The sequence below is a fragment of the Haliotis asinina genome, chromosome 4 (assembly GCF_037392515.1).
Source record: "Haliotis asinina isolate JCU_RB_2024 chromosome 4, JCU_Hal_asi_v2, whole genome shotgun sequence".
In the NCBI taxonomy this organism is placed as follows: domain Eukaryota; kingdom Metazoa; phylum Mollusca; class Gastropoda; order Lepetellida; family Haliotidae; genus Haliotis; species Haliotis asinina.
Window position 1 is genome coordinate 73,466,214 of NC_090283.1, and position 23,843 is coordinate 73,490,056.

Below are 23,843 nucleotides of genomic sequence, written 5' to 3' on the forward strand. Positions count from 1 at the left end.
AAGTAACAAGTTTCAGTTCATACCATATCATCCCAAACCAGCCTCCACAGGAGATATCACCTAGGTGAGACCAACAATCTCTACTGGGTGATAACGCTGCAATGAACTTGCTCCACCAAGTGTTGTTGACTGTTAATGTCTTGACTTCACAATCAAACTGAAGTTGGTTTGGTTGGAGCACAGTGATCTTGGTGTCATTGAAAACAATTAAAACTGAATGTTATGCATATTTCCCCTACCCTTCCAACCTAAACTCACTGCTACCTATAAGTCTTAAGTCTACCATTTAGTAAGATTAAAAGAATTTCAGCACACAAATGGCTAAAAACTAAAGGCAGTATTCATCCTGAACTTGATAACACCAATAGAAAGAGAGAGAGTGTGTGGTGGCACAAGCTTCATTCTTCTGGACAAAGATACGATTGTTCAGCTCCACACAAAACTGAATACAGATCTATGTCACAATCTCCCAGCAACAGGTCACATGCAGTCCCTGAGTGACAATTTTTTCCCCATCAAGTAGATATACAAAATCTTCTCAGAGATGAGGTGTGCTGGGATGAGGGAATATAGATATAAAGAATATAGCATTTATACAGCCATCTATATGTACATGAGATTGGTGTGTGGCTGCTTCTGATAATCCAGACACTGGCAGGTTTTATGGCACTAACCCACTGAAGTAAATACCAGTGTCATTTGTATTATATGTAACCCTGCCCAGACAAATACATGTTCTCAGTTTTTCCATTCTAAATGATTCTTCTTCCAACAATACTTGAACAATTAATGATAAATATTCATGGATAAATACAGTGTCTTCAGATATTCTTTCTCTTGCTTCAACAAACTGAAAGCCTCATTATCCAATCTACACCCTGACATCCAACATGGCCACTTTCCACAATACCCCCAACACAATTGTTCCTGTAAATCACCAAGTGTCACAAGTTGATAGTCCACCAACCCCATTACAGTGAACCCTTAAGTTGGACAATACCAACCCCTAATACCGGACACAGCCTTTAACCACAATGATTAAAGACCACCTGTTAGGGCCCTGAGGTCCATACAAGCAGACGTCAAACCCCAATCAAAGAACACTCAGGAAGAGAACCTCACCAGAAGCAGACGTGAAAGATGCCTCGAGGCAGACGCTGCTCCAGGGCAGAGACAGTCTCTCCATGAACTTTGACTCATCTTGCCCAATAAAGGATGACTGGCTGGGATCAACATGCCATGTAATTATGAAAGATTGAATGGTGTTCCCTTGGTCAGAAGGTGTGAAACGTAGGAGGGCATTTGTGTCAGCGACACTCCTGAGTGTAATGTACCATGGCGGGATTTGAAACGCTGATTTTGTGGTTTTCAACGCATATTGAGCATGATGAAATCGACCAGGTGCGCAGATAAGGAAATGAACTTGGTTTCAAGACGAAGTAGCATTGCGGAAGTTAGAGAAAATGGAATTTGAACTTTAGATTCAGATTAAATTGTTTTATCAACAGTAGCTGACATAAAACAGCCCCATTTGGCAAAATATAAAATACAAACTATATTTCATGGTACAGCAATGTTTCATTCAAACAGGTTTAGAAGAAAGATGTGCCAAAAACAGGACAAAAAACACCTGGATTTTCTTTAAAATTCTCTGAATCTGACACAAGACACATGTACAGAAGTCATAGTACGAGGTATGCATGTACTGTCACTAGACAACACTGCATTGCAGAAAATACATTAGTACCTAAGCCAAACAAAAATGCATATACAAGCAGTAGTTGTGTCAAATGTCAAATATGAAAAGTATATTTCTGAACAAGATACATTAGCTATTCTAGAAGGAAATATTATATGTTTCATGTTTCTAGTACAACTTCAGTTAAGCCCTCCTGATAAACTTGAGATGACCTACTGACAAAATGTGCTGAACATACATAACATGTTTCCGCTCAATTAACCAAACACAACCTATCATCTATAGAACATATGTAACACAAGGAATACATCTAGGATTCCAAATTAAGCACATCTGACTGATGCATTAAGAGATAAAACCTATTTTGTCCAAGAAAATATTTAAAATTCATGAATGGCATCTATATATCTGATTCCATGCTCACAAATATAACCTGCTCTAAGATTAACTATAAGCTTCAGCAAAGCTGGAATGCCAATGTTTCCCTTGCACAACAAAGTTCAACATGTGTGGAACGATTTTAACATTGACAGTTTGCATTTAATGTACCAAGACTCCAAATAATTTTAAAACCTCAAGAGTATGTACTCATTTTTTGGTCAGTGTAAGAGTGAGTGAGTGAGTTTAATTTTACGCTGCACTCAGCAATATTCCAGCTATATGGCGGCGGTCTGTAAATAATCGAGTCTGGACCAGAAAATCCCTTGACCAACAACATGAGCATCGATCTGAGCAATTGGGAACCAATGACATGTGTCAACCAAGTCGGCGAGCTTGACCACCCGATCCCATTAGTCACCTCTTACAACACGCAGATTCGCCTTTTATGGCAAGCATGGGTTACTGAAGGCCTATTCTACTCCGGACCTTCACAGGTCTGTCAGTATCAGAGTACTGGAAAATCTCAATAGTACATTTCCAGTACTGAATGGAAATTTATGGAGACCCAGTAATCTTGTGTTTCGTTTCATATATCCACAACTACATTGCTAGTCTTGTGTAAACAGGCCAATAAAGAATCAAACAATACTAATTTTGAGAAAAGCAACTGTAAATGATTTTAAGACCATACCCCACTGCTTTGGTGTGTATCTGTTCAGTTTTCTCAATTATTTCCAACAGTATTGTGCATATATTGTTCCATACATACACCAACACTGCCCATATCTGGAGCCCTGATGTACTATTGTTAAATGGTGCATTAAAGCTTCTTCTTGTATAATAGTCCTGTCAGTCTGTGAAGGGCAAGTCACAGGATCAAAGACAGATGTTAATCGTAAGCATAAAAGCATGGATTATCAAATATTAATCCTGGGAAATTTCACTGACACTTGCTGCAGATGAGAAGATAGAATTAATCCTCTAACAATGTCTTGATCTCTGACTAGAGATCTGTATACAAGACAAATGCTGGTGGTGTTACTTCAAAAACAGGAAAATATGTTTTAAATTCCACACCCTTCCCCATCCCCTAAAAGTGGCTGCTTCTGTGATAAACATTGTCTAAAAACTTTTCCTTTTATCATGACTTGGAAGGTGGCAATGTTCATTACATCTAAAGAACTGTCTGAGATCCTATGCTTTAGCAATTGACAAGATCACATCACACACCATCTGTTTTCTTTGTGAAATATACATCATTACACCCAGTGGATTTTAACACGGATATGTACATAGGCAATAGACACAATATATCACAATTCAATAAATCTGTTATCTACACCTCATGGGATGAATATGTTTTTGAAGGCTCTCATTGGTGGTCATTGCCAATAACAAAGCATCAAGTAGTTGTAGATGATTCTATGATATGTTACAATAAATAATCTTTCAGATTAATAACTAATCTCGTTACCATGACAACATGCACTCGTAAAATATTTATATCCAGACAGTGTCTACACAAGTTTGGGTTACAACTAGAGATAAAAACATTTACTGATTTAGTTTCAATGATGACTTCTGCAAAGGTCAAGAGTTCACAAGATGTCTGCCATAGAGAGGGTCAATTTCCTGAAATTACAAAGATCTATTTCCAAACGTTCTAAGAGAGTGAGTGATGACATGTTGTTTAATGTTGACCGATATACTTAAACATTACTGAATAATGAAAGTGGGTTAAGTTTTGTTAATTGTGTGGTGTTTGTGGAAAGCCTAAAATAATCGAGTCTAGAGAAGACACACAAGGAGGTCTCCATGACAGTCAGTCAGTCAAATTACGGAGTCTGACTACTTCTGTGGCTGGTTCTTCATACAGCAAGAAAACTGGGCACAGGTTGTACCACAAAGAACAGTGTCATCACCATCCTTTCTTCTTATTCTTGCCTCTGGGAATATTCACATACAATATTCTTGCCTCTGGAATATTCACATACAATAGTCTTGCCTCTGGGAATGTTCACACACAATATTCTTGCCTCTGGGAATATTCACATACAGTAATCCCAAATATTACATATGTTACAATATTCTTGCCTCTGAGAATTTTGGCATACAATATTCTTGCATCTGGGAGTATTTCCATACAATATTCTTCCCTCTGGTAATATTTATCTGAAATAATCTGGTATGATAAAATGTTCATTCACATGTTACAATCTTGCCTCTGGAAATATTCACCAGCTATAAACTTGCATGTTGGTATTTTCACCAAGAAAGATATACATTGATTCAAATCATTTTGACTATGTACACATAGTCAGACTGAAAGTTGAACACTGCACTTCTTAATCTCATAAACACTGAAAAAAAAAATCAAGTTATCCCACATCCACCATGTATCCTGTTGTCAAAAGTTATCCAGCCAGCGAGCTGCTATAAGGACTAAGTAGTTTTTTGCAGACTCTATAGCGATCTGACATACTGAACAAGATGCTGGGTAAATGAGGTTCCAGCATTTCAAGTCTTAAGTGGCTTGGGTCACATATCAATGCACCATTAACCATGGACTAGATTGCCCCCATTCCCACACAAAAGGTTGTCTACTGGATGTCAGAAAACAAAATGCTCAACAAATATGGCCATTCATTTGTGCTTTTCTGGTTTAGCAGACATTCTCACGTAATCCTGCACCACAAATAAATCTCTAAATGTCTTGACAATGACATCTCATTACAACATCAGTTGTCAGGAAAACATTATAAATCTAGCCCCAAGGCATGTGACAATGTAAACACAATCCCATCAAATTATCCCTCATTTGACCTTCACATCAAAGGTAACTGTGGATTAGAAAGCAAAGCATCATTAAAAAGTCATCACTTTATGTTTGTAATTCCATTGCAAAATATATGACTTTTGCTAAGCCCTAAATCTCTTATGTCAGCTGAACAAAGTCCCAAGCATACAAAGGAAGTTGATATGGTCCAAGATACCATTGTCCTGACAACAAAGCAGAAAACATACACCTCTACAACATCATTACACAAGTGGGTCAAAGTTGTGCCTGATTGTCACTTGATCTCTGTGATGGTGTATTGAGGGTATGTGTTGACAGACAGAAACCAATCTTTTACTTCTAAGTAGTTCTGAGTGACACTTGAGTCTGTGGTGAAGTGATGTGGCTTTGTTGATATTCAGAGTGTGACGGTACATGAATCTTCTAAGTCTCAATACAACTGACCCACAACCACTGCAACAAGAAGCAAATGGGCAAAAGGACATAATCACTTGTTCAAAATTAAAACCAACATTTCTCAAACATGATTTACAAATATACCAACTCCCAAAATTTCACTGTAAACAAATAGGAACAATCAACCTGAGTATGTATTCCTTAAATAAGAAGACATCTTACTACTATCAATATAAACATAGCATTCAGTATACTATAAATAGAAACTTGTTGAAATCAATCTAAAAAACTTGCATCCGTTGTAGTTATGATTGACTTTTAAACACTTCAATTTTAAAAAAAAAAATCTGGGAGACCTGAATTAAATGCATAGTTAAAGATATACATTAAAAAGATCAAAGCAGGTTTAGTGGTAAACTAAAGTGATGTCAACTCTCAAGGTCTGAATGGTCGTTCCCATTCATACCAAGAACCACTGAGACAACAAAATACCATGCGAACTTAAAACTGAGACTGACAACACAATAAGTTATCAGAAACGTTCCCCAACCTGATTTCAACACAACATGAACTCATTTCAACATCAACTCAGTTTACAGATAAGCCGAAATACCCAAACTACTTAAAATGCCCACAACTATATATGCATAGGTACTCTGAATGCTGAACGATATGAACAGGCCTTTTGGTGACAACCCTTCTGGCAGGGCTGGGGTCAAGTTCAAAGCAACCTTCTGCATTCTACCCTTTGAAGGAGGGACAATAGCAGTCAACAATTGTCTCCTCCCAGTGCAAGCACATCAATGTGAGTTAATGAAGCACATCTGAAAACATTCTCCAACCTGGGTTTCAACAAAGGACGTTCAGAGTAAGCAATGAAAGATAGTATATGACAGTCAACTAACTTTAACATCTGTCTGCAGGAAACATAAAGCTATATATAGTTATTCTTGAGGACATAAAATAAGGACACTTTCTTTGAGAGAAATGTCTACACATAGCAGCATGGAAAAAGCCCCTAATTTTATTCAGAAAATAATGTATTGGTTCATCAAGCAGAAAGTTCACTGCCTTCCAAATACTCACTGGCATTTTCATAGCATATACTGAACAGTTCCCTTGCACATTTTTGGAAAGGATAATGTATACTACTCAAAATGGCCATGATGGATTGACAATATCATATAAAAATACATTGGGTTTCCTTAACTTCTTTTGAGCATATGACACAGACTCCTTTAGGACAACAGGATCTGCTTAATCTGAAAAAACTTTCAAGAAACTAGTTTTCACTGTTTAGATGTGAATACAACCAAGTACTTGACCACTGCCAATTTTCTTATCCTACAATGAGTGAGTGAGTGAATTTAGTTTTATGACACACTCAGCAATACTCCAGCTATATGGCACAGGTCTGTAAATAATCTTTCATCCTACAGAACTGGTATACCACTAGAATGTGTAATATGTCTTGTCGCTGTGGGGTGTTATCTTCATAGCAAACCCTGCACACTCAACACACAAAAGTCAGACAGTTCCTTTCAAACACAGGTAAAGCAGGTACCAGTCATATATCTTTGGCACAAGTGACTCATTTATGCTCTTCTGAGAAATAATCAGGTTACATCACTGAACATTTTATGCAAAATGTTTTACATTCTATTCAATAGTAATATTAATTCATTCTTTGTATGAAAATACCAAAGTTTCAAGTTCCAATTAGCTGTTGCTCAATATTCCCTTAACAAGTGTAAATCTAAAGCAAATAAATATATGAATATCACAAGTGGCACTGACTGGTTATATAAGCAGTTCTTTTACATTTCTAGAAACTGAAACTACAGTTATCCGGCATGAGAACAGCCAATTTCAATTCTGGAGGAGTTTCTTACAGGGTGCTAAGTGGTAAATGTGATGAGCAAAAATAACTGATGCCGATGTAAAGCATGCCTCAAACTGACTTGAAAATCAGAAGTCCGCGAACCTGAAGAAAACTGTCAGAGTTCTAGGTCTCACCCAAAAACGAATGACTGGTACCTGATTAAATAGTTATGGAATGAGTGGAGCGTAAGTTGAATTTTTGCAATGAATGATGTCCAAAATTATGTTGATATCTCGTTATTTGTGTTATTGATAAAATAATCAATATGTGAAGTTCTAAAAGTTACCTTAGTAAATCATATGAACTGATATTATACTTTTTCATCTTTATGTAGTTAAGGCCATAAAGACCTCTGCCCACAGTTGCATAAATCCTCACAAACGCAAAAAGTACAAGTCAAATCTTAAATGTAGCCAAGTAATGGAAAATGTTAAACTCATAAATCAAGAAGGACGTTAAGCCCTTGTACACGTTCTGTGTATCTGTCATCAATATATTATCATACTCAGACTACGACTGTTTGGCACAGTCTGTAAATATCAGGTACTAATACCTCTCTTATTGTTAAGCTTCTTACCGGATCAGCCTACTTTGCGTGGTACCTTACATTAACAATATACCATGGTTAGTAAATATCTGGCGGCATATTGTGGCTTACGTTTCGTCAACTGGGCATTATTGCCTGTCTGCTGGTACTCCACTGAAAGAAATCTGAATTTTGGAACATTGTATACACAGCGTATACATACAGTGGTATCAGGTGAAAGCTCTTCACAGGGTTATTAATATCTCACCAACAGTGTTAAAAGTTTATTATATATTAGCATGCCTTTACAGGGCTTCTATAATGATAGTTGCCCATATATTTTATACTTGACAGGTACCATTATATTATATAGGTAATACTTACTGTCAATATATGTCTGATAGTACTTGACCAATGTCAGCCATACAGATATGTCGTGGCAGGAGACAACAGAAAACAGCTAGGCACTGTGTATCCTTGCTGGGAATTGAACCCAGGTCTTTTGTGTGACACTCACAGCAGACTTTAGCAACTGGGCTACCCAGCCTCCCTAGGTCACTGGGTAGAAAATGTCCGTGCAAACTAGAACATCTTACAAAAGCATTTGTTCTAGGATTGGAAGGCAAATGCAGTAACAAAAAACTTTATTCTAAGACACAATTCCCCTAAATCACAGGTATTAACATTAAGTATCACCATCCATTGATGACAAAACTAGACACAATGCCTGTTTTTGTCAGTATAATACAAGTAACAACCAAAGAGCCTGACCTTGGTTATAGCTATATCAACTTGAATTGAGAAGCTTTCACAGACAATTCTTGTAGACTTCGTAAAAAGTTACAGGTAGACTATGTATCTGAGTAAATTACACAAATATTTAAGTGAAAACTCAATTGCTATTAAGTCTATTGCATACAAGTACACTTGAATTTATGTAAATACTCAAAAAATTTGATTTTACATGCATGAATACAAAAATAGACATGGGGTATATTGAAGGTTCTAATTCAGGGCCTGAACTTGGCAACTTCTTGTCTTTCTTCTTGTTTCTCATATTACTGATCAAACATCAAAACACCTAAACCAACATTTAAACATTATTATATTTTCATAATTAATGGAAAATGGCAAAATATCCAACTGAGTTTGTGTGAGGTGAGTACAATTTGTGTGGTTACTCAAAGGAAAATTAGGATACTTAATCATGAGTAGTTAACTCAGAGACCCAAACAGTTATGTGTGGCTCTGTGTGGTACCTGCCATCGACATATCCTGGAGACATTGGACCATACTTAGACCGTGCAGTATCATCAATACACTTGGGAATATGTTGAATAACATCATCCAATACGATACAATACAACTGTACAAACTACCACTAATAATGCGGGTTAATATCATTATCAACCACAAAAAATGACCTTGAGGCACAAAACTAATTGACCCTAATCGCCTTACTGACCCTCCAGCAACTGAAAGTAACACTGCAGGATACGTCCAATCAACAGCACAACTAAATTACCTCATCAGAAAATCCATACCCCTCAAAACGATTAGTCACGTTAATAACCAACAGATTTAACGCATCAAAGATTCGACAAATAGGCTTTGCAACTGATCTGTATAAAAACATCATTTTGTGCCTTAGCGTTGAAATTGATCAATGATTTAAGCTGACAGTCTTGATAAGACTTCATGGTGTGGCTAATGAAAAGTGCAGCATTACATGTCAGTTTTGGAGATGTGTAACCATGATGTCTGAAGCAATAAGAATACTGGAGTTTGATTTATCAAGATTACTCGTCTGAAGAGACAGTCGAGAAATACATTAAAATAAATCCCTTCTTGTTTGACTCTCAGGGAGAATGACTGCCATTCTGAAACCTGAATTCAAATAGTACTGTATACATGCAATGTCAATGTACTAGTTTCTTCCAACTACAACAAATCCCTTACGAAAATGAAATATTTGATTGTGTATTACATTGCAGCTTTGATCTTTGGGAAGCTTAATTAGTGCATTACATAAGCCAATGGAAAAATCTCACATTTCTATGATTTGAAAATCTATCAGCACTTCGATCAAAGGACTTTGACCCCTGGTGCAATATTACTTTTTGTTTAATAGAATCTTGTTTCAGGAAGCACTATGATTTGAGTCCAGTGCCTTTTAAACTTCCCTTGAGGTTGGCAAAAAAGAATGGCTTTGAAGTATTGCATTGAATGGTCACAAAAAGCACTTTGTAAATGAGTGACACTTGCACCGATAATGGATTAAATGATTCGAGAGGCCAACATCAACATTGTCATGATTTGAAACATCAGATCTTAGATGTGATACAAGTAGGACAGTAAGGCCACAATAAACTAAAGCATTTGATTTAATAGTTGACAAAATGCCTCACATTATCTTACAGTCTGAGTTCTTAGTATTTGAGGTACAATCATTCAGTCTGTTTCTGGATTCTTAAAGAATATACATTAACCTTTTTACTTGCTTTACAAAACTGACAACAAAAGAGAACGGAAAATATTTTTTGAAGTTTATCACTGCTGTGCATAAGAAATTGCAGAGGTGCAGAAAAGCTGCATTTGTGTACATTACACAAACATTCATGTAAAAACATTGTGTACAAGTACACTTGAATTTTTATAAATTTTGATCTTACATGTGTACACACCAAAATGTCAGATCTTAGCTGGCATATCATGGACAGATAAAATAACTGAGGTATTATTAGATGTTCAATTTCAACACATGAACTTGACAACATACAGTCGTTTTTTATTGTATCTCATATTACAGATCAAATATAACCACAAACACAGAAACCAACATTCAAACTTTATCACGTTTTCACAATTAATGGAAAATGGCAAAATAGCCAAATGAATTTGACTCAGATAATGTATTAGGTTACTCAAAGGAAAACTTGAATACCAAATTGATGTGAACTAAAGTACATAACTCAGTGATCAAAAATGTTTTCTGTAGCTCTGAATTTCTGAGTCATACACTATACTGTCTTCATTCCAACTAAAAACAATAGCTTTTCTTATGAAATTGCTTTAAAATCATACTTCCATCATGTTCATTTTCATTTAATAGCAATAATGTTGTTTTTGCAAATTATTATTTTGGATCCCATGCACTGAATTTGAAGCCAAACAATTTGCAAACTAACAGACACAAAAGGGCCTTTGTTGACAACATATACAAAGTCCAATCAAACATGCAGATGAGTTCTGGGCACAGCGCCACAAATGATACCCTGAAACCAATAATATTCTGAGCAAACACAAATGTAACTTTAATCTCTATAAAGTGGTTCGATGGAACATGATCACGTAATACTGACAGCAATGAAAATATGACATGCTTAAAAGCAAACCAGGGAATGACCTCTGTGATATGACCTTCAGATTATGAAGATGGCCGACTAGCATAAAGTGGGTTCAGCTGCGTAATGCCCATGAAGTTAAATTTGAAGTTATTTACGACCTGTCCCATCTAGTTCTGCAACACGTTTGCACTTGTCCTTCATGTTACACAACCCATGAAACTAAGCACAGTGTGAGAGGTTCTACTGAAAGTAAAGAAGACAAACCCTTTATGGATAATAACTTTGTCATTGTTTATAGCAACATTTCTTGCTCCCACGTTACATGAATTTAAGATCACCTGGCAAGACACAATTTGGCAGTAAATCAAACCTGAAATTATATGCCAAATAACTTCGTCAAATATTGGGGTTTTTTTTCAAAATTTGATTTAATATGATTAATATTTAACTAACGTGAAACATACTTTAACATAAAACAAAAAAAGTGGTTAAAATTTTACAATGTGCATAGCTTTACGCTGTTGTGTGCATGTTTGTTCGTGAATACTATGAAATTTTATGGCTAGTTCACTTTATTCCAGTGTGTTATATTGAAACAACAAAATTCTGATTAATCGGAAATGTGTTTTTACAATCAATAATTATTTTTAATCCTCTTTTTGATCGATTTTCAAATATTTTCAAACATCGGAACACCCCTTATTACACCAAAACCAGTAATATGTAAATAAGCATGGAAAACATTTTCTCTGCATTACTACTGTTATCAGTGAAATACCAGTCACCTTGCACAAGCCATCACATTCAGTGTGAATTCTTGTTGACATTTGTTTCTGTTTGGGGCCAACAATCTTGGCATGTCACGATAATCCCATCAAACTTAATACATGTTTCTAATTTGTTATTTTATTTATGTTTTGAACATACTGTCCAACCATTGATATAGGGCTTTGTTTTTTATTGGTTGGGGTTGATGATTTGGTTTGAGATTAGACCGTATTAATATATCTTCAATCATTTTCATTTCAACATAACAGGTGTTTGCTTTAAATACAGTCCCTTTCGTGAAGCTGAGGACATGTTCAAAAGTATGATTACTGATACAAAATTAGGTTTGGATGAACATGGAAACACTGCATTAATATCAGAGAACCACTGTATTAAAATTGGAGAACCACTGCACTATATTCATAGAACAGTTAAATATGCTAAAGTGTGATATTGTTGGATTTGTTTCAGACATATCTTCAAAAGTTGGCCTCTCAAGTACTTTAAGTTTAACAGGAAGTACAGACACCATGAGCTATAAATTTGAAAACTTGCCATTAGTTCATTACCAACTGTTAAAAGCAACATAGAACTGACGGGAATGTAAATGACACAACCTGGAGTGAATAAAAGCAACCCATTACCACATTAACAGTACGATGACACCTAAACCAATAAACATGATCCCAAAGAATCCGGGGTTATTTTAGCACCTGTTGTTCACACCAGCCTCATCAAAAATTGGATGTTTTAGTGTTTTTATCACACATGGGTGGTCTTGGACAATAAAAGTTTTATTACTTGAACGTGACACCTGAACTTTTGACATTTCTGACCACTGACCATCAGCTGCTGACGCCTTTCCTTCCGTCTTTAAATTCACACACTTTTGAAATAATGGATGTGATTGACTGTGACAGCTTGTGTTCAGTCGATTTAAACAAACAAAGCCATGTGGCTAACCTTTGACATGATCATGAATTCAAAACATGCCATGATACCACATGTTGCCATGGTTACATTCCAACATGTGCTGTAATTATATTAAACTGAATTATTTGTACATATCTATTGCACATTCAAACTTACATAACTATTTCAGATTTGTTTTAAATCTCAACAGTTTTAACAGATTAAACCATTACTGGAGTTGTTCGGCTGATTATACCATGACAGGCACTGTACAGGTGATTAAACCATGACAGGCATTGTGCCGGTGATTAAACCATGATATGTACAGCTGATTAAACCATGGCATGTACTGTACAGGTGACTGAATCATGATTTGTTTGATACAGTTGAACAAAGCATTAATTGTTGGTTACTGCTGAATAAACCAGTACAGATATTATACAACTGATTAAATAAACCATCATATGTTCTGTACAGCTGATTAAGCCATGGAATAACACAACTTTCACTACAGTAATGGTCACCTTAACTTGCAGAAATTCTGCACCTATCCATTGTCGCTAATTGTCCTACCTGAGATGCTGCGAAAATACCTGATTGGTAAGCACTCACGTGAAATACTGTCAAATGCAGCCTGTTGCCAATATGACAATCTTGAAGTGGAACAGCTTTCATGACATTTTAAAATACGGCCCTATACTTCGGGGAGATACAATACTGATTTTCATCCACAATATTAACACCTGAACTGTTCATTTAATTTTATGCCTCTAAAACAGAACATTCTTATCATTAAATGTCATCAACTCATACCACGTGTAGCATGACTTGGAATTAATGACTCCATTGACAAAATGATTTCATAAAAGAAGTGTTTACCAGACATATGAATAAACTGACTGAATGTGCATAAGTACAAGAAACTAATATCTCCTCAAACTATTGATTTGTAATTGACTTTTGAAGCACTTTGTTTTTGTCTGTTACATAACTTTACTAATTTGGTCATTCAGTAATGAAAATAAATCCTTTAATTTAGTTGATTCAGTGATATAATTTCTCCACTAATTCAATTTTGCATAACATGAACCTAATGTTTGGTAGCAATACTTGCTCTGTTGGCTACATATGGCTCAGTTTGATAAGGACCAAAGAGGCTTAAAGTTAACTGAATATGTTGACAGAATATCGAAGCAATATGTTCGTTGGCCAGGTCTAGTACATTTTCAGCATGTTTCAAAGATTCCTGGGTTGTGTGTAAACCCCACCAGGTGGTGCTGTGAGATAAGCAACAGACACTACCCTCCTGTCATTAGGCAGCATAAACAAGTATCTGTTTCAGACTATGGGACATTACAATTTCTGTTTATAATAGACATGGAAGAGATTTGTATTTATTCAAAACATGAAATGATCATAGGTTGATTCTGAATTGGAAAATTAAAATGTCTGGCTTTTACCTTCACTCTAAAAAAGGGGGCAGTGGGGTAGCCTAGTGGTTAAAGCATTCGCTTGTCATGCCGAAGACCTGGGTTCAATTCCCCACATGGGTACAATGTGTGAGGCCCATTTTCTGGTGTCCCCCGCCATAATAAAGTTGGAATATTGCTAAAAGCGGCATAAAACCAAACACACTCACTCACTCACTCAAAAAAATGGTCCTGTGACGTAACAGTGTACAGAACTGTATATTTCCAGGGATCGAAATTATTAGTGCCACTGCACTGATGACACAGTTAAAATTGAAACGGCACACTTGTTTCTTACCAGCGTGCCCTTTTGGCACGCATGATTTGTTTTCACCATTATTATCTTTCATGACTTAAAGCGACATTATGGACAATGACTAATGATAAAGTATTCAGGTCTGGCAGCCAGCTAATCATCAATGTCTTTTCAAAGTTTGAGGTCAGTAAATATACAAAAATACATACTTAGCATTGTTTTATTACTCATGATTTATTAGTGAATGTTACGATACAACATCAACCTTAACATTCACTTCAAGTCATGTTATGCTTTGACGTTCAGTTTAATAGACCATGAATATACATGACACACCTGAGACTGAAATGGTTCATTTAAATTATGATAACAGTGCCCATGAGGTACACTTGAAAAATCTTAATTTTGATTCCTGATTTCGATAACTTTTTTACGGGGTCTGGTATGAATCATTGTTCATGTGGACCGATGAATGAAATGATAACTGCTCTGAACGAAACAAACGAAACAAACACTTAACAAAATAACAAATGAGTACAAGGAATAACATTGTGTTTCTAAATTTTCTCTGTGTGTCCATCTTGTAGTGTTGGGAATTTATACCTAACACTCAAACATTTTATCTTATAGAATGTAGTTTACTACCTTAGATTTTATTGTCTTAAAAACCTAACAAAGTGTATAAATGTTATTTTTTCTACTATAAAAAAAGATAAATAATAGACATGTTATACCAGCAACTGATTTTCTATAACACGAGTATATTCTCATACTCCACCACCATTGCAACAGTATACAATGACTGATGAGTGTAATATGTACTCTTATACCACCATTGGTGGTCTATTGAGAATAAAGTGAAGTGATGTGGAAACCCAATCAACTATCAATTATCGGAGGACTTGTGGCAAACAATTATTGATTATAATCGAAATATATACATTTATAACATAATGAGCAATTTCAGCGCTTTTTCCCCCAGGTTTTTTCTTTATAATGTTTTTTTTTTTCATAACTAGTACTGTCATGCAATGAACTGCATGCATGCAAGAACACTGGAATTGTAACTGAACAATAAAAGTGGTTAAAATTTTGCAAAGCACAAAGCACGTTTGTTCAAGGATATTTGTCAAATTTAACGGTTATTTTACTTCATTCAAGTGTGTTAAATACCATAACAACAATGTTCCATTTAATCAAAAATATTTTTTTTCACAATCGATAATCATTTTAAATCCTTCTTTCGATCGATTTTTTAATTATTTTTTATCATTAGAACACAACTAGTTAGATCAGGCTTGTTTCTCTAAAACATGTTTTTTACCCTACATGCGAAACAGGTGAGAAGCTATCTGTTGTACACTGACACAGATGTAGTGGGTAGGCCTCATGTCAGATCCGATAAAAGCACCAGGCTGCCAGGGATCTCGACATGAAGCTATTTATTTATACATTCAGACTCTCTGCTAACCATATTGTTCAGTATATACTCTAGGGCAAGAGTTACTCTTGCGAGAATAAACTTTGACTTGGTGGGTTTCAAGTGTCAATAACAACACTCCTTAAATACTGTTATGTGGTTAACAAACAGGCCACCATGACTGTCTACTTTTGAAGACATTGAGATATGCTGTAATTTTAGAAACGTAGATCATTGACAATTTAACAGGAGAAATATGCAGTAAAAGGTTATAAAAAGAATACTTTACGTTAACTCAGTTTTGAGATATGTAATACAACGACCTTGAATTATTTAACGCCTTGTATTGTAATATCAAATATGCCCCTTCAAAATATGTCCTTCATCTTCAAAATGCTGATTAATGTGGTTCTGTTAACACTTTCTATAAGGCAAGCTTAGAAGGTGCCCACATGGGTCCACAGTTGAAATCCTTTCATTTTCTCTTTCCAAGCCGTTTTATGTTGAATAACAAGTTCTTAAAACCCTCCTCATGAGACAAACAGATAGTGGAGAGACCCTCGGTCATCGGCATTCAAATCAAATTTACACAGACAATATCAAACCTTGCAGAGTTTACTTGTTGCCCTGAATACAATATGAAACCATGATTGAATCGAGGGAATTCCTTGTGTCTTTTGTGACAAAACGCTCAGCCATCAAGATAAGGGGCTGAAGTGTGTTGTCTCTGGTTAGATAAACACAATCCCGCCTCACAGACTAATTTTGTTTGATCTGGAGTAAAGAGAATAAAACCTGATTTGTCTACCCTAAGGATGTGTAAACTTGATGGAATAACCAGATATCTTGTACAGGTTTCAGATGAGCCAAGGGCATATCTGGTATGTCGCGAGTAGCCCAGCTGATGGATGAAACAATTTGCACAGTTTGTTCTGAAAATGAGGACTTGAGAATTCAGCCTTTAACTTTCACGAAGTGGTCTGTGTTTGCTGTTGTAATTAGAAACTATTTGACAACCTGAAGATGTCTCGAGAAGTGTGCTTATGCTAACACATGGATTGTTTTGTAGTGAAGGTGAGTTTGAGAACACTCCATTAAGAAAACATGAACAAGCAGGGCAATCAGAGCTGTGAAACTATCTCCCTAAAAAACAATGTTTGTTACCAAAAGAAAGATGAAAATTTACACATTAATTATCTTCACCCTCAAATGGTCATGCATCTTACATGCCTGGATCCCTCACTTTTTAAGATCAACAGAGTTTTGATGAATAACTTTTGGAGATACAACTCAATATTAAATTAGTTTTTGCTGTACAAGACTACCTCTGGAACAGATACCTGATTTCCGAATCAAAAATCAAAACAGTTATAAAGATAGCAGTAGTTATCAACTTCAAAAACACAACTGAGTGAATTGAGATTCTAGGTATGCATGTCTATGGACATATAGACATAGTCTAGGCATTTCAAATATGTTGATATTTGGAATGTCTCTAAAACGTCTCTCGCTGTTGTACAAGAGTCTTAAATATTTTGATACTTCGCACAGTTTGTCAGGCAGTTGTCAGAACATAGTACATGTAAAACAAGTCTAAGTCTTGTCAAAATACACTGCGTATACACAGTTTCAAGAAATGCAGCGATATTCAAAGATTGTTATTTTCTCAATCCTGACACATTTGTAAAATAACTCCCAGAGTAAAACTTCCAAAAAATCCATGAGAACAGATTCAGCGTAAAATGCTCCCCTCTCCAAGTGCCAAACCTATTATATCATTTCTGGTCTCAATGTCCAAAAGACACACATAATATGTGCAAAGCAGAGTCTTCATAATCGCAACTGTACCAGTTTGAAAATGGTTGAGAATATCAAACATTCAAACACTGATTGTATGTGTCAGAGTGAGTTATTATTGATTCATGGCTTATCAGCAAGCATACAGCAACTTCATGTCAGGTAATTGCTAGCGTTATTGCGAGTAATGTAAATATACTACCCAACATTTGATAAGGATAATCGTCCTAATAGTGCTTGAACTAAAGTGACTAATTACTGCAACATGTCTTCATGAAAACAGTACTTGATATTTTAGCTTGACATGATGAATAAAATATTTCCATAAATTATTCACAATTGTTGTTTTCTTCACTTTCTTACACTCTAGCTATCTCCACGTCCCATTAAACCAGTGATTAGCATATGTGCATGAAACCATTTCCCTCTTAAGGTTATCAATTAGTCGTCCTTTTTACGTTTTCTCTTAATTACAGCTCATTCAGTAAATCAGGATAATGCAAAACAAACAGCTCTTCAATAACAAAGGAGCACTACACTAAGAGGCTTTCATGGGTGCCATTTATACTCAAGACAAAGACAATAATGATATAATCAATGGCTGGTTAATAATTAAACCCTGGACAAACAATAGGGCTGAAGAATCTACAGTAATCTGTCAATATCCAATTACTGTTCGACAAACACTTTACACACTTTCTGGTTAGCGACACTGTCAGATCCGCTGAAGAAGACGACTAATTTTAGTTATTAATGAAGGACAAATAATATGCATTACAAGTTGTTCTTAAACCATTAGCAACATGTTTCTAGTTTGTACAGACTATTGATTGCTTAGTTAAAAAATTAAAATGAAGGAGGTAGACTGAGAGACCATTTTTTGTCTGCTGGAAATGTAAACCTTTCAAATTTTCAAAGCTTTAAAATACTGGCATGAATGTTACAAGACATGTCCTGAATTTATGATTTTATTAACAGCAGGGGTTGAGGTAACTTTACTTTTTTCCAAAAAATGTTTAAAAAATAGAAAAATCTATCACTGATCTCTTCCTTGAGTGGCATTTTTAGAAGTTGGAAGTTAGAATAAGCATGTGTGGATGACAACTTATTACTAATACTATGTTATTAGTTGTTGCAAATCAGTTACTGTTATTGTATTGTGTATCATGATCATCACGGCAATTAAACAGCAAATCATATCATAACCAGGCTAGTAGCAGACTCAGTGATAACTGACTGTTAGTTGATCAAAATTTAAAAAAAGTATTTGGACTTTTTCTGTGTTCATGTGGATGCACTAATCTATTTCGTTGCTTCTGTTGTCAATTTTTGTGCATATAGGATGCAGGTATTTGTGTCCTGTAAGTCCCTAGAACTTGCAATAAATATGCTGAATGAAAATAATGTCATGTCTAATTGATTCTACCTTGACTGCTTCATTTTAAGAAATAGGCATCAGCTTGAGGATTAGAACCAAAAATGTTGTTGTATTAAGCTGTCTAAGATATGGCATCTAAAGTTTGGGAGGTGACCCTATTGATTGATCTCTACTGATAGCAGCAGGTTTATAAATCACACTATTTCTTAAGCCCTCTGGGCTAGGTGATAAAGATACACAAACAACGTTTTTACATACATGTGACAATAATATATATGTTTTATTACTATACAATTCATAGATTATTGTTATTATTGATTATAATATATCTGCGGCTAGCTACTGATGTCATGAAAAGATTCTTACAGAATGTAGAGTTGGGTTTACTGTAATACTTACACACAGCTAGTTACATACTTACTTCACAACAGATTATATGCTTAAGAAAATAAATAGTTTGTAGCTAATTACATAAGCATATTATACATATTAATGTGGGATATGGACCTAATCTTGATGTACCTATCCCTCACGCAGATGTATTTTCAAATATTGCTCTTTCACAGAGGGACCTATGTCTGAAGGCAATCACAGCAATTGGATCATAATTTTCCTGTGTTATGACACAGACTTAGAACGGCTGCAGGTTTCAGAAGCCCTTCAACTGCAGCAATGCAAACAAATCTGTTTTTCAAACCATCCAAAACTTGAGTCTGTAGATAACAGTTGGATTTTTTACTTCACAATTTTAATAAATGAATGCGTTTATGTACAATGGCCACGAGACTTATAAAGGACTTTGCTGTGTGAATGTTCAAGGGATGTATTGTGACCTGTTCAGAGCTTGATAACTGGTGACAAGTCTGCAGCAAACATCAGATAAACTTCCTAATTAATATTTAAATGGTGATGACAAATGTGATGGCTTGATAAAGATGACAATAAAAAGAGACAAAAAAGTTAATTATACAATAATTATATCTGGTGACTATATATAATTTTAAATCGTTTATTACCACTGCATTGAAAGCAATATTAAATACCTTGAATATTTTCATAGGACATTGACTTGTCAAATGAATACATGAAAGTGGTTTCTTCTGAAAGAAAGTCATTATAAAAATACATGACATCCATCTTGTTGACATATTTTTCTGTTTTTGCCAGATAGCATTCTGACAATACATCATCCAGTATAGAACGATCGTCACGCAGACATGACATGTCACCTTAAATAAACTATGATCGATGTCTTCATACTCTAAGCTTGACTTATTACTTAGGTTAAATAAAAAAGATGACATGTTTCTCAGGCATCGGCGTATCACATTTGTTTGTGTGCATGACAATCATTTATTGCCATTAAAAAAAATAATTTTGACTTGGCTGCATCACATACATCATTTTGCCCACTATAAGAATGAGCGTCTGTAAGAACAAGTGTCACTGAATTTGAATCTACTGAATCTACAACTCACGTACTAAACTTCCCAACACGTACTAAACTTACTAAAATGTGTTCCTCCTGCGTCACTTTTTTTCTGTCTAAATTTTATAAAAGAAACTCCTACCACCCTCATCACTTTTGAAAAAATGTGCTCAAGAAACATTGAATTCTTAGATGTACATCACTAGAGGCAATTTATCTTTGCTACAATATTACATTTGTTTCAGGTACTAAACCCTACGCAGATGAATAATTAATCACGTTTAGTGTTACGCCGCTTTTAGCAATATTCCAGCAATATCACAGCAGATGATACCAGAAACGGACTTCACACATTGCACCCATGTGGGGATTCGAACCTGGGTCTTCAGAGTGATAAGTGAATGCATCAACCACCATGCTACCCCACTGCCCTTGCAGTCTTTGATATTTCCCACCCTGCTGAAATTCATAAGCATTGGTATGGCGCTGACAAAAGTTGCAATGTGTCGGGGACAAACTGGGATTCAAACTCACAAATCATAGGTTTGAACGTGACCACTGCCCTGGTCAATGAATTTTGCCGGCATAGAGAATTGGGTGCACATTCTCCCAAATAAGTAAATAAAAGTACATATCAAGCTGAAGTTTTCTTGCAACTTCATCATGTAAGGTTTCAAGAAATTTTTCTTTCCCATAATAAACTATTTTTTTATACCTGTCATTTGGGAAATGAAGCAATCCTTGTATGCATTTTTATTCCATTTAACATCATCTTTAGAAAATAACATTTCCTGTTATCAAAGGCAGAATTGTTCCCAACATAAAAACACTTTAATATTCAGAACTGTCAGGTAGCTGTTCATCTCAAAAACTTCATTTCAACCGAGGTCAAAAGGTTCAGTGAAACGAAACGTTGAAGATTCAATTAAAAGCTTTTATAGTATGGATGAGTCATACACGAGTATCGTCATCTGATCCACAAGCTACATTAGGTCTTTGTTTGCATAATACATGTTCTGTGTGAACATCAGTAATGAATTGTTATTTTACGTTTCAACACCAGGTTGTACGAATAGGCCCTGACGGCTCATGAACTATGTAGAAACGATTCTGTAAATATGACAAAGTGAATTTTCATTATACACCTGAGTTTCATGCCAGCTCATGTCTCTCTACTGTTTAAATAGGCAGAACTGAATGTAATTCCTATATTCACCAAATTGATATTTGAATTGGGCAATTTCGTGTGTTATAAAGATGTACAGAAAATTAAACATCTTATGATCTTGCATGTGTTGCAACCACTGTTTACTATGATGTTTCTGCAATCACAAATCTTCAGCTATCTCAATAAATATGCCATTGCAATGACAACTAATGTTCAAAGTAATAACTCCTGGAATAATAGCACGATGAATCACTCGGAATGTGGCCGAGATAAGACAAGTCACAATATATTGACAGGCTCCGACTTTTAGTTATACAGCCCGTTCTAGTAATATCATAGTTTTACTCCTACTAAGTGCAGTTTACGAACTGCGAGTAAAGTAATACTAATAGCGGCAAATGATGACATGCAAAAGTGATCGTTTACCGCTGTCAAGATCGTGATAGTTTCTTTTGTGAAATTGATCTTCAAAATGAAATCGAACGCTCTTACCTTACAAACTTTCCAATTCGCCTTGGGTCTTCCGCAATAAAATACATAATCTTTTCATGAACACTTTCCAGTTTTGAATCGTTGAACTTATCCTTTCGGTAGGAAGCGCAATCGAATTTTTGAATCTCTGCAGCGTTGAGACTCTCCCGGATATAATATCCAAGACAGAACCCCAGCAGAAACAAAATGACGACAGTCACAACAGCTAACACACACGTCCAAAGACTCACACATCGTGGTCGTTTGGAAGGAATACTTTCTGTTGAGGGATAATCTAACAAAGCATCGTTTCCCATCTCGTCCATATCGGCATTCCAAGAACGATACCGTCTGTACGAGCGATCGGGAGTCGCCATGTTGAGAGTTGGACTACTACCTGTATTGTGAGCCGACTCTTCTCTCCCCGCGCGCTCAGCCCGGCTATTAAAAGCCACCTGCCGCTGATAGCTCAGCGTTCAGGTGTCATTCAAATGGCTTCCGCCGACTGTCAGCGGTCGCAAGCGCTCACTCTCTGAGTGACATAAGTCGCTAAGGTAATAGTTCACTCTGGTATTACGTAACAGAGTCAGGTATTGCTCGGCAAGAGGCACCTATTGGGACCTGATTACCGGTGATTGCTGTTTACAGGAGGTGAAATTAGACGTGATGGGATCATGTTAGCTACACGAATTACCGTGTTTGTGAAACTGACGAACGACCGTCGTATACCTATGTCAAATTGAACACGTAACTGGTACTGGAATGCAATGAATGTTTGCCCGTTTGCCGTATCAAGTGATATTTTTAGCGGGCCATTTCAGTTTCGTTGAACGCACGCAAAGAAATACAGACCCATTCAAAAAGTATATATTCTGGCACTTGACGTAATTTCCATAGACTTACGTGTTAATTTAGTGTGGCATAAATAATTTTCATGAATTTTATTTTTGTAAGACCCAAATCAAATTTTCCACATTTGTGGGGAATCAGCTTGCCTACAGTCACATAATTTGTATTTAATTTTCCTTTGCTTATTTATGGAATTGCGACAATTTAATCAACGTGTGTACAGTGCCGTGAACTCCTTATCATGGCGGAATCTGGGATTGTGCGTTGTGGAACCACAGGTATGTTGATAAATGTGATGTCATTAGTTACTATTGGTAAAAATTGAACTGAAATTATGTGCGCTGAGCATGGATGATTTCCACTTTGCCAGTTGAATTTGACAAAGATCCACCCTAAACTCACTTCATGAAAATTATTTATGCTACACCGAAATAACATGTAAGTCCATGGAAATTATGTCAAGTCTTCGAATAACTTTTTGCATGTTTCTGTATCTCTCAAGGTAAAGACTATACTACACTGTAGTGAATGTTTAACATGGTATTACATGTTTGGGATTTCACTGTCTTAGTAATCTGTTGAATCCCAATTAGGAAACGTAACATTTTATTCTTTTATTAAAGGGACTGTGTAATCATTGTAGACTCATTATTTCAAATCGTGATCTCGGTATTTGAATCTTTATTACAGTACTTCATCCGGAAATGATTTCGCGACGAATCTGACCCTATCTCCCTAAAGAGATCAGACTGGATCCCCAGGAACCCGGGCTGGTCTCCACAGGGGATTTAGGAACAGAATAGATCCCCAGTACCCCGCGCTGGTCCCCACAGGGGATTTAGGAACAGAATAGATCCCCACTACCCCATGCTGGTCTCCCCAGTACCCCATGCTGGTG

At 36.0% G+C, this 23,843-nt stretch overlaps 1 protein-coding gene across 2 annotated transcripts in view; it reads right to left on the reverse strand.

Moving 5' to 3' along the window:
- The window catches only part of LOC137281857 (glutamate carboxypeptidase 2-like), a 46,799-nt gene extending 24,291 nt beyond the window's left edge, over positions 1-22,508 (reverse strand). For both annotated transcript variants that reach the window (XM_067813511.1, XM_067813512.1), the window contains exon 1: positions 22,118-22,508. In XM_067813511.1, the coding sequence (XP_067669612.1) occupies positions 22,118-22,473 (356 nt within the window). In that variant the 5' untranslated portion in view covers positions 22,474-22,508. The remainder of the gene's footprint in view (positions 1-22,117) is intronic.
- Between the last annotated feature and the right edge of the window lie 1,335 nt (positions 22,509-23,843).